This window comes from Lathyrus oleraceus, chromosome 5 (genome assembly GCF_024323335.1).
Source record: "Lathyrus oleraceus cultivar Zhongwan6 chromosome 5, CAAS_Psat_ZW6_1.0, whole genome shotgun sequence".
Lineage (NCBI taxonomy): Eukaryota > Viridiplantae > Streptophyta > Magnoliopsida > Fabales > Fabaceae > Lathyrus > Lathyrus oleraceus.
Genome location: NC_066583.1, coordinates 554,206,718 through 554,219,929, shown reverse-complemented (window position 1 = coordinate 554,219,929; position 13,212 = coordinate 554,206,718). Strand labels below are relative to the sequence as shown.

General features: G+C 30.9%; 1 protein-coding gene across 2 annotated transcripts; it reads right to left on the bottom strand.

Moving 5' to 3' along the window:
• Positions 1 to 30: 30 nt before the first annotated feature.
• On the bottom strand, positions 31 to 13,117 carry LOC127086332 (UDP-N-acetylglucosamine transporter UGNT1). Of its 2 annotated transcripts, XM_051027088.1 has the most exons (10): positions 12,942 to 13,096; positions 1,906 to 1,982; positions 1,665 to 1,829; positions 1,450 to 1,583; positions 1,234 to 1,364; positions 1,087 to 1,131; positions 917 to 1,014; positions 729 to 836; positions 524 to 580; positions 31 to 407 (listed from the first exon to the last, which is right to left on the bottom strand). In XM_051027088.1, exons 1-10 carry the CDS (start codon positions 13,069 to 13,071, stop codon positions 333 to 335), a joined length of 1,020 nt encoding a protein of 339 aa, XP_050883045.1. In that variant the 5' UTR covers positions 13,072 to 13,096; the 3' UTR covers positions 31 to 332. The 2 variants fall into 2 exon arrangements, with proteins under 2 accessions (XP_050883045.1, XP_050883044.1); XM_051027087.1 differs by having other exon boundaries at positions 31 to 580; positions 12,942 to 13,117.
• Positions 13,118 to 13,212: the final 95 nt, after the last annotated feature.

The following is a 13,212-nucleotide window of genomic DNA, read 5'->3' as shown; positions in this document are numbered from 1 at the left end:
GCAATAGGATTGAAACCTCTCTTGAAGTTCTTAGGAAATACCAAGCTACTGCTTAGAGGGGTTGCAGTGTGAGAAGAATCATTAATCTTAGGATCAGAACCTTTTTCATAAGTTTTAGGACGAATGCTGATTTTCCTAGAGATAGTAGCCCCTTCAACAAAACGTAAAACCTGGAGAACAAAATCTGAAGGGGCATGGTATAAACAAACCGGCACCATTCTACCTTCACAGCTCAACTAAAAATTTAAAATTTGTCTTTTTTGTAGACTATATATGAAAAACTTGGAAGAGAAATCCAGATTCTGTGTCTGATCTCAAAATGAAACTTGTCTTCATTTTCCTTGTATCTTACAATAGGCATACAAACAGGACCCAAAGAAGCCAAGTGATTGACCAAGAACATTGAACTGCATGACAACAAAACATAATACATAATAAGTAGTTTAACATGAAAGGAAGTGAATAATGTAAATAAATCACCAATGAAGATTTTAAGTTCCCAAAGGGATTTATTTGTGTTTACCAAATCATATGGAAGTCCTCCAAATATTATCCATCCAAAACCACTAGTAAAAACATCCTGTAAAAGAAGCAACAAGAAGTAGAAAATAAATGACATGATCCATCCAAAACCACTAGTAAAACATCCTGTAAAAGATGCAACAATCAAGTTTCAAGTATAAGGCAGTAGCAGAAAATAAATGACATGATATAGAAACATAACTAACCTTTAAATTACCACAAATTGCCTGTGTAAGTGCTGAGTTGACAGTTGTATTCAAAACCACAATGTAGTTTATAAAGAAAGTAAAAGCACATGACAGAATCATCACAACCTGACCAAGATTCCAATACAGTTAATCAAATGATGCCTTTAAATTATCAATTGAACAATAGCAATGACAGCAAGAAGCACCTGAAATCCAGGGTAGAGCAAGTATGTGAAGTTGAGTGTTGATTGTAGGTCACCTCTAAGCAAGGACCAAAAAAACAACATTGGTCCACAAATTAACACTAAAAAAACAAGAAAGGGTTAAGTTAAGATGAGTCCATTTATTATGATGTTCAAAAGCAATGAAATCTTACCATTGCTCCATACAAGACCAAATATATTAAGACCACTAGCTTTACCTATGAAAAATTGTCAAGTAGTATATGAGATTCAATGACAGACTAAAAAAAAACAGTACAATGAATGAGACATAACAAGAAACAAAACATTGATCATGTTACCAACACGAGAGATAGAAGCAAGGTACACTGCTTTGCACATGTTTTCTATGAAAACAACTGAATATGCATAAGCATCAAATGATAAGTCTCTTGCTCCAGCAACCAAAGCACCAGCTATGATTATCCCAACACTAATAATCACAAGTTAGAAACTGAATAACTACACAGAACTAATCTGTCAAGAGTGATCCAAGTACATTTTTGAGAGTACCATACCTTCCAAGAACAAAGATTGAATGTTTCTTTCCGGATAGAAAATACTCCATGATCATTGTGAATGCCACAGTAGTTCTTCTAAGAGTGGTGTACATTGGAATATTAATGCCACGCACAGCTTCCATGGTCACCACCTGAAAACTTACGTTCTTATGTTATTGCTTCTAAGAAAGTTAATGTGTAGAAATCAAAAATCAATGTTTAGAAATACTTACCATGAACAACAAATATGTTATTGCTAGAGGAAATGTGTGGACTAATGTAGTGAAGGGCACAAATAATATTGAGTTTTTAGACTTAGAGCTGTTCTGGGATTCAGTTGTGAGAGAAATTATGTTGAAGGATTTCAACACATAGAGAATAACAAATGCACACACCATCTGAAACAAACCTTACTTATATAAGTGCATAACTTATCCCTGATAGAGTTACAAACAATCTTGAAAAGTGAATTACCTGAGAAAGTGTGATGACATTTGCAAATGGAAAATTGTAACAAGTGAGAGCTGCTTTATTGAACATGACCAAAAGAACTGCACAAAAAACAATTATTTCAATATATTGTTATATAATGGAAAATCATATTTACTCTTAACAATTTAGATATGCGATAGAAAAACAGCTACACCATTTCTGTATAGTGTTGTTTAGTCGAGCAAGGTGTGTTGTGATTAACGTGTGAGTGGTTAAATCTCACGTTGACTAGAAATGAAGAAAATGTTAGCATATAAGAGAAATGACTCATACCCCCGTTGTCTTAAGGTTTAGAGTGATATGTTGTGTCAAAGTCTCTTGAATATATGCTCATTGACACTTTTGGCGCTCTCTAAACTCCCCAACTAGTGTCTCATATTTTTCATAGTACAAATACTTCATCATAGTCCACTCTATATTGTTGTGAGTATCTCTTGGCCACCAATATTGTTTTGCATTTTTCTATTTCCACCATCATTGTATTTAGCTCTGTATATCCATTTCACACTATATTTTTGCCTTTCATGAAGCTCTCATGTATCATTGTCTTCAATAGCTTCAATTTACAAATTTGCAAATTCACGGTCTTTCTCCAAATCTCATGCTTAATAACTTCTTCATATGTGATTTGATCTTCATTGAGAGGATAAATTACCAATTTTTTCAAGGGTTCTTGCTTCATTAGCTTTATTTCTGAAATATCATCGAGATGATTAGGCCTTCTTGTTTTCCTCTTTTCAACTTCTACATTTTCTCCATTGATGTATTTAAAGTTAGATTCTTCAATTGATCTTCAACTTCTTTAACTTCAGGTTATTATTCATTTTCAGATTGATATTCCATCTTTAATTTAGGTTAATTCTCACATCTAATGTAATTACGGTAAATATTAAGAGCAATCTAAGAGGCGAGAAGGGGTGAATTAGATTTTCCGATATTTTAGACTTTTTATGAGATGGTTTTTATGTTTTTATTTTTTCGAAAATAAATGTATGACCTTTGAATGAAAAGTGAGAATTTGAATGCATAAACATAAAGAACACAATGATGTGTAATTTTCACTATTGTTAGATATTTGTATAAGTCTCACACCAAAACTCTTACTAGAATCTTCTAACAATAACAACGAAGCAAATCACTTTCTTGAATTTACAAACACCAAATCTATGATGGACTTTGAATCACCCAAATTTAAAGGACCTTTTACAAAATCAACAAAGCATTTTGATGATCACAAAAACTAGAAAGTCCACCACTTTCTGTTTATAAAATATGTCACGATACATTTGTATGTAAATACAACTTTTGAACAAATATAGATATATGATAAATTTCTATATAGAGATTGATCTTCCCTCCCAAAACGCAATCGAGTGTACTTTTTATGTAACTGGTTGCATTAAGTGGAAAAAGTTTGGACATAGGTAAAATGCAATTGGTCACACTAATTATTAAACCGGTTGCATCCATAGAAAACCAAAAAATTTCACTTTGAAACTTCATGAAATAAAAGTGTATGCAAAAGGAATGTTTGGAAAACTTTAGTGCATAATAAAATGAAGTTTCTTGAGCATCTAAGGATTATATAAACATTTGAGTTATATTAAAGTATATTGACCAATCATCCAATCTTTTGAATTTCAAAGCATATGCAATCTTGATACTTGATTCCAATCTTATTTTTTCTTTCATCTTTCTTCTAAGATAAACTTTTGTATTTATCAAAACCAATCTAAAGGATGATCACATCTTCTTCACATTTATATGTGTTAAAGGCAATTTAGTACGCCTTGTTTCTTATAGCCAAAATGAGCTTGTTCCACCTAATTTTTCTTCCTAATTTCATTTCTTAGATCCATAAAATAACACTTTTTTGCTTATCACTATTTTTTTCTTGATTTGATAATACAATTTGTATGTCTTTCCTGTTTACTTAGCCCTAAAAGAATGTATATTATGTTTTTGTCATCAAGTTTTCTTCTCAAGTTATGAGACACATTAGCATATGCTATACACCCAAAGATCCTAAAGTGGTTTTTAAAATTTTCATTCCACTTCATTCTTCTTCTAGTGTGATATTCCTTACAACAAAGCTAGGAAACCTATTCAAAACATAAATTGGCCACTTGAACTCTTCTAGACAAAACTTCTTTATCACGTTCTTTTCATTATACACTTTTCATTATACACGCATCTAATCATATTCAATATGACTATGTTCTTCCTCTAAGATACTCTTTTTTGTTGAGGATTATAAGTAGCCATGAGTTGTATCATAATCCCACGAGCCTAAAAAAACTCATTAAAAGAAATAAAAGTATATTCATCTTTTCTATATGTTCCTAAACATAGAATTTTACAACTTGATTCCTTTTCAACAAGAACATTAAATTTCTGAAATACTTCAAATGGTTTAAGTTTTCACTTAAAAAATCCACATCTTTCGACTAAAATCATCTACGAAGGTGATGAAGTACTTTTTCCGTCATTTGATTCAAGAGTAACGAGACTATAAATGCGTGAATGCATTTGACATCAAACTCCTTCAAAACAGGAATACCTTTAACCTTTTTTGTGTGTGCCAATGTGCTTAAATCTTTGAAGCTCGAGTGACCATATGTGTAGTGTCATATGTGAGCATAAGTCTCATTTGAGATATTGAAGTCACAATGAATGAGGATTGGAGAAAAAGTCACAAACATGCGATCAAAAAGATTAAAGTTGATATTATCAAGTCTCTTTCTCTGAGGGAAGGAGATTTAAAAAAAAAAAAGATAAACCTTTTACTTTTTTTAAAAGAATAGTTTTGTATAGAATGATAAATGAATTTTTATCATTAATATATTTATATTTTTTAGAATATTATACCAATATAGGTTGTACTTAAAGAATTTAGCTAAACTTTCCAACCCCCAAACCCCTCGTCCAATACAATTTTTGAGTTGTCAATAACTAGGATTGTTTTTGTATTATGAATAAAATTAAACCTTCCAAAATCCTATTCACTTAAATCTCTTAATTTTTTTACTCCATCCTTCCTTTTTTTCAAAGTTCTCCATTTCTTTTCCTTCCAAACTCATAAACGTCTAGATGTCTTATCAAAATCAAAAAGTCATTCCTTATTTCCTACTATCAGGTGATGGGTGCATCCATAATTCAATAACCATGTTTCTTCTTTAACATTTGCAGTAGTAAATTTTTGAGCCATGGGAAGTAATTTATCTTCCTCATCAAATTCATCATAGTTTGCATTATCCTCACAACTTGGACATTCAAACTGAAAGTATCCAAGTTTGTGATATTAATAACATTCCACATTTTCTTTATTGAATATTCCCCTTCTTTTATCTCTTCCATAACCTCTACTGCAACCATAACCTCTTCATGCATTAAAAACCTTTAAGACTTGATATTCATCTCTATGACAACACATGTGTTGCTCATGAACAAACATGTCACTTTGTTGTTCATCCATTGTCATAGTGATTACAACATTCGACTCCTATATAGAACATACATAGTTGAATCTTGAAGTTCAAGATCAACTAATCTTTTCAATAATGGTAATTTGAGTGTTTTTTTACTAGAAGTCATCTTGTTAGCAATGACCCATGTCATTTCAAAGTAATCATTTATTGATTATCCATTCTTGTTAGGAATTTAAAAGTCTTTGCAAATGGCGTGTAATAATGCTTTATCCACCTTTGTAGAGCCTTAATATTTATGGCGCGTGAACTCCAAAGTAACACTAAGGCGATTGGACATGACAACATACCTATGGAAGTGTGTAGATTCTTAGAGAGAAAGGCATTGTGTGGCTCACCAAACTCGTTACCAAAATTTTGAGGTCAAAGCAAATGTAAGATAAACAAAGATGAAACACTTTATTTCCAACCTATAACAAAAATGGGGATATACTAAATTGTGAAAATTATAGGGGGATTAAACTTATGAGTCATACCATGAACTTATGGAAAAACATGACTGATCTAAGACTAAGAAAAGAAATTCGAGTTACTAAGAATCAATTTTATTTATGCCTATGAGATCGACTATGGAAGCAATTTATCTACTAAAACGTATGATGGGTCAATATTGGATGAAGCAACTGTTGAACAAGTGACTCCATACAAAAGAGGAGTGTGGGGTGAATTGCAGAGGTTTGAAAAATGAAAGTTTAAAAGTAAATCATTTTCTAAAGCAGAGTTTGAAAATATTTTATCACAAATTTTTGAATAAGCAACAAAAAGTCAAGGTAAAGAAGTTAAGAGGAACAAAAAATAGTTAATGAAATAGAGATAACACCAGAGATTTCTAGAGGTTCAGTTTTGAAAGCGTGACCTACTCCTCACCATAAGAACTGATATTAAGAGTATTCAATAATGCTTGAGAGATTTTAGAAGATTAATCCCACAAACCCCCTTATACAAGGAAATAAAATTTCAAGTCAAGTTCCAACAAAAAACTGAGGAGTGAAATGGTTAGTCTTCACGTCAAACAATGAACAAAGCTTCGAGCGACTAGTTTCTAAGACAAACTGAGATTTTGCACAAGTTTCTTTCGAACCAAGATGAAGTTTTGAGATGACTATACTCCAAATCAAACTGAGGTTTTACACGGGTTGGCCACGAACTGAACCGAGGATTTTACTAGGATGATCTCGAACCTACTAAGTTTTTACATAGGATGAACTCAAAAACTGAGTGAGATTTTATACATGGCTAATCTCGAATCGATAAATTATTTAATCGGGGTGAGCTCAAAAACCTTTGTGAATATTTTTCTTTGGTTATTCTCCACGAATTAAAAATGAGAGTTTTTCTTCAATGACAGTGCTCACGAACCAAACAAAGACTTATACTAATCTCCAAAATAACTTTTAAATTGGTTTAACTCCAAACAAAAATAATTAGTTCCTAAGGAAGAATGATTTACTCAAGAGAAAAATTATCTTTGGTAAATTTACAATAAAACCCTCATCCAGAACAAATACCTCACAAAATTCAAGAACGTTTCCGAAGCACTATAACTTAAATATGCGAGATAAGTGAAAATGATTTAAAGAGACTCGAGAGAAAAGAAAAAGTGAGGTTTTCACGTTATTTTGTATTATTTGAAAAGATATAGAGCCTTTTTATTTATAGGTCAAGAAATTGATTTGCTAATCGATTATTGCTGCTCAAATTGCAAGGTTTTGATAGAGAGACATTACCATTCATTAAGACATTGTCATAATAGATTATATACCGAAATATCCCTTATCTAATTGATTAGGACAATTATCTAATCGATTAGGGATTTATAAATAATCTTCTAATCAATTGAACAATTTCCAAGTCAATTGTTTAGGCTTAAAAAATGTTTGGTGATTTTAATTGAAAAAGAGAGGCTTACAAAATAATTTTTATTGTGTATGTGATTTAGCCATAACATTTCAAGAAGCGCCCTTGTGTCTTTACAATACACCGATCACTCAGACAGATACAATCAAGCAAACTTTTACACTTCCTTTTTTCACACTCTGAAGCTTTTGAGTTTCTTTATCGCATATACCAATCATATAAGCACTTTAATTGAATCTTAGATATAATTTGGCTTAAGATATCTTCAAGTTAGTCACCAACATCAGAGAGTTGTAAAGATATCACTGACGTTCATAAGCCCTAATTCTTTAGCTTGATTAGGAGGAATAACTTGATGAACCACCTTGTGAATATTTGACTGCTTGATTTATCTTTAGTTATTAAGTGTTTTTTTATCAAAACAAAGTCAAATGTTGTCATTATCAAAACCAAGTCATCATCAAGGCTAAGCATTTGCTTTTTGAAACTTCGATCACTTCTTGATTATATTTGCAAGGACATGGTTCCACATTCTTCCCATTTTTTATGATGACAACACATTTCTCATGGAGGTGGTAAAAGAAAAGAAAGACATATAAAATTTGGAGTGGTTAAACTCCCTCTCACATGAGTAGAGAGTATATTCTACTTCCTTTGAGAGTATATTTCTCCCTCTTTGACATGATAAAAAAGACGGGTAAAAATACTAGATGAAATTTTAAATATGCCAACATGTTGTCCACATAGTCAAACATATTACTAAGAAGGGATAGCTATTATTTATTAATTCAAAAATACTGGAATTCAAAGTACAAGAAAGCGAGAAATTGCAGGAATTGACAAAATGCAGAAAAGAAGGAAATTTAAACATACTTAAAGATAAAATACACATAGGTGAGACTACTCACATCTATTCTTGAGGTTTTTATTTTGATAATAGACACGTCCTTTACCAAATATTGTATGGCTATAGCATTATGTTGGCATATTTCAAGAAGATTGTTGACAATTGTATTTTTTGCGGCATGTTGGGTTATGATTTTGTCTTCATCAATCGATTCATTCCTCAATTGTCCATGAAAGATACAAACTATCATTCCTCCAAACGAGAAGTGGTTGATATTAGTGTGAATTGAATCTATTGTTTCTCCCATAGTATCAACTATAAAAACAACTAAAGTTTTGGTGATTAGGGGTCCATACGGAAATCCTGCAGTTCGGGTTTGTTTACAGTAGACCACATGAAGAAATATGCCTTCAACCTAGTTATTTTGAAATTTTTGAGTCAACAACCACATATGGATTACATCTTCCTTAATGATGACATCGAAATTGTCTTTCCTTAGGTGGAGTATCCTTGTAATTAGGTAGTTCACAACATGAATCGTTGCCTTCAGACATCTCACCTTGATAGGAAATTTTATATCGTCCATGAGATTCATAACAAATGAGATTATGGTAGTGGACACTTTAAGATATCCCATAGAAGAGAAACCCAAGCATTCTTCTAACTTGATTTCTATAGATGTCGATTTCTATTCCTTTTACGATTGAATTTAAAGACGAGTTTTTAATATTTATGTTGGAGTAAAATTCTCTCACAAGATTAAGAAACATTCGATCTGGTACCTTTGTGAAGATCTCTCTTAGAAATCCTTGACGGATATGAACGTATGATGGTTTGAAGTTGTTAAGGAAATTCTCTTCCATGACAGTGAGCCGTATCGCCTTTCGGTTGGACATCACACTTCTTTATTTATTTCTTGATGTTGTACCTTATACAAATAATCTTCGTGATAAAGAGTTTCAAGTTTTAAGGATTTTTGTGGAGGCCATGAGCGATGATACTTATGGCGTATAGTGAAGCTCACATAAGAGAAATAGAAGTAGAGAAGAAAGTATGAGATGCAAAGTAAGGGAATATATTTACCTATTTATAGTGTTTTCTATGGTTGTTTGAGTGTGCAAAAGTTTCACAAAATCAATGAATATTTGACCCAGAAAATGAGAAGAAAAACCTTCTAAAAGAGGTCAACTAATCGATTAAGTAATGATGATATTGAAGATCTTACGTGCTTACCATTAATGCACTGATTTGTTTTGCTTGGAGGCGAACATTCAATATGATTTTGTCTAAAATTTGAAACATGTAGGTTACCTAATCGAATAAGTAATCTTTAGCTTCTTAGTTTTCAGCCTCCTTAGTGCTTTTGGGCCTTAGGTTGAATTTTAACTTTGTCACCCTATTTTTGCACCTTTACTCACCCTGCTTGCACCCTTTTTCTTAACAAATGCTAAAAGCTCATTTATTTTCTTAGTGAAATTAAATTTAAATTGATGAGAAAATAATAAAAGCTCTTATTTAAAGGATTAATCAGAGTTTTCCAATTATTCAACCTTTAAATATTGTATGACTTTAATTATCAAGTAATCTTGATAAAAAAATCCCTCTTTCAAGGGATACAAGAGTTGAATACAAGAGTTGAAAGTAAAACAAAAGATATATGGTTTATTAAAAATTTTTATCACTATTATATGGTGCCAATATAGATGTTTGGTCTCATTGTTGGGTTGAACTAGATATGAAGTTGATGGATATTAAATGGTGTCAATACAATTCTTATCAGCATTTAAAAGACTTATTGGATCAATGTGCTCAATGAAATGTGAATCTTTTAAAATAATTGTTTCCTCAAAACGTGGTAACTAGAATTATGATTATTCTCTCAATCAATGGTAATAGTGGAAGATATATTTATTTTTGACCAAGCGATAGAAAAGTGAGTAAAATATTCCATCAAGTAATAAATTAATGTGTAACTTTGGTAGGCAAAATGACGATGATATTTGGAGGTTGATATGGAAGTTTAAAGTCCATGAACGAATAAAGGATCTTTATTTAGTTGGTATATCATGGCAGGAAGGTGACCAATGAGAGAAAAAAATAAAATGCACCCTAGAGAGCCTTTTTGTAGTTAGTGTGAAACAAAGGTGAAATCCATTATACACGTCTGTCTTACGTGTCTATCATTTGACTTTTGCTATTTGGATTAATGTGGTTAAGTTGGATATAAGAGGCTCTTTTTTCACTAGTAATATTAAGGAGTGAGTGAATATTAATTTTCGTTTGGATTTTGGTATTAATGGAGATTTGTCATGGACAAAACTTTGGGCAACTTCTTACTATGTACTTTGGATGCGGAGGAATAAAGAATAAAATGATGACAATTTTTTGAGACCTAGAATTCTTCGGTAACATGTTACTAAAGTTGCTTATAAGTATTTTTTGGCAGCGAAGCTATATGGTAGTAAGATGGAGTTGGTTCGAGAGACTAAGCAAATAAGGTGAACTCATTCTCCTTCCGATTGAGTGAGATTGAACACGAATGAAGCAAGTAAGATTGAATTGATAATTGGATGTGGTGGTTTTTTAAGAGGTTGTACGAGTGAGTGGCTTGAAGGCTTTGCAAGATATTTGAATTTTTGTAATTCATATATTGCTGAATTTTATGGTGTTAGAAGGATTAAGATTTGCAAAAGAGCTTGAGTTTCATATAGATTCTAAAGTGGTTGTTTAAAATATTTTGGATTCTGGATAAAGTAGTATAATTGGAATGTGATTGATATAATAATTTTAGTAGTTGCTCAAACTGGATTGAGAGGTGCGAGTTTGTCATATTTACCGTGAGTCAAATACTTGTACAAATGTATTTACCAACACGAAGTGTGATATAAATCCCCTAATTTGATGCTTTATAAGTGAATTTCTGCTCAATTCTTTTTTCTTTTATTAATTGATTGTATTTGTTCCACTTTTAAATTAATTGTTGTGTAATTTTTTTCTTTGGACTTCAACCATTTTTTTCTTTAAAAAGATCACCAAACCATTTATATATGGTGACACAATAATGGTGGAGATTAAAACTCAAATTTTTTATTACAAAAATTGAAAACAAAATTTATAAGGATTATTAATTTATTTAATCTTGTCATATAAACCAATGTTTTAATGAAAAAACACTAAGGAAGAAAAGAAAGTACATTTCCACAAGAAGACAACAATAAATAGTAACTCCAACTTGAACAATGATGTTAATAATATTTTAATGTAGCAATAAAGCATGCTAATCTTATCTACTTTTCATCCATAAAAACAACAAAACAACATAAGTATAGCACTAACGCAAGATATGAACTAAAATAGCACGTTGCACATGAACTCTCCTACAAAGTGGAACTAGAGTCTAAATTGTTTATCAATCAATGATATGAGACATAAAGAAGAACCCTAAGAGATAATATAATTTTCTAAATTATATGCCTAAAGTAGTATCTAGAATGCAAAAGTCTAAAGATATGTTAAACAAAAAGACACATTCCAACTCTTTATTAAAGAGTAATTTAGGGTGTGCAATCATCCGTACACTCCTTAATCAATAATATATATAAGCACTACCACACAAGTATTGTGTTAGTCTTTTTCCACACATCTTTATCATAACACAACTCATCATTTAAGTATATTTATATCTTGAATCTTTATATCACTATGGTGATGTTAATGATCATTGATCAAGATGATTTTTGGGTTGATGTTAAAGAAACAATTTTGATAAATAGATAAGCTTTTGATAATAAAAAGTTAATCAAATATTTTAATGTTTTTTACTATTAATCTAATGAACATCATCATAATATATATATATATATATATATATATATATATATATATATATATATATATATATATATATATATATATATATATATATTTTCAGTTTATCATGGATGTTGGATATTAAAAGAAATTTGACTTTTATTTTAAAAATTTATAAAGTAATACAAACGGGTGATGGTGATGAATCAGCGGTGTAAAATTTTTTACACTAACAATGCATAGTAATTAATCCATATATATATATATATATATATATATATATATATATATATATATATATATATATATATATATATATATATATATATATATATATATATAGATTGAGAGAGAGAGAGAGAGAGAGAGAGAGAGAGAGAGAGAGAGAGAGAGAGAGAGAGAGAGAGAGAGAGAGAGAGAGAGAGAGAGAGAGAGAGAGAGAGAGAGAGAGAGAGAGGAGAGAGAGAGAGAGAGAGGAGAGAGAGAGAGAGAGAGAGAGAGAGAGAGAGAGAGAGAGAGAGAGAGAGAGAGAGAGAGAGAGAGAGAGAGAGAGAGAGGAGAGAGAGAGAGAGAGAGAGAGAGAGAGAGAGAGAGAGAGAGAGAGAGAGAGAGAGAGAGAGGTGAAATAAAATTTTAAATTTGATATTCCTCCTAAAATAATTTATGTTCATACAATCAATAGTCAAACCACTGTGCTATAACAATTAAAACCAAATAACTCAATATTTATATATGTAGTTAAAAAATAAACAAACAATGTACTAAAAATTTCTAATTATAATGGTAAGTTATTTAAAATAAGAGTCTTTTATACTTTCTGTTTTCTGAATACTTTTTAAATTTTCTTTAGTTATTTCATTTGTAGTTCCTATTAATAAATGATAACTTTCAATGTAACTTATAAAAAAAAATTCAAAAATTTAAAATATATTAAACTTATACTAGCATTACTATTTTTATAAATCTTTTACATTTTTTATCATGTTGAAGAGGATGAATTTGAAGAGGTAAAAACAAACCTGAAGAAGTCATGTACGATAAAGCAGTATAAACTCCTTTTCTTGTCATGGTTGGAACTTTATGTTCTTCTGTTTCTTTGCTCTCTTTCATATCATTAGATAGTGGCAGCAAATTCTTTGTAGACTCCATTAATATGGCATGCAATACCCTTCTCTCTCTTATTTATTGTTTGTGTTTGAGAACTTAAATGAGAAGTGATTATTTATAGCAAAGAAAAGAGAAAAGGTCACAGAGAAAGCAGTGTTTTATAGTGAAATATTGGGGGTCTTT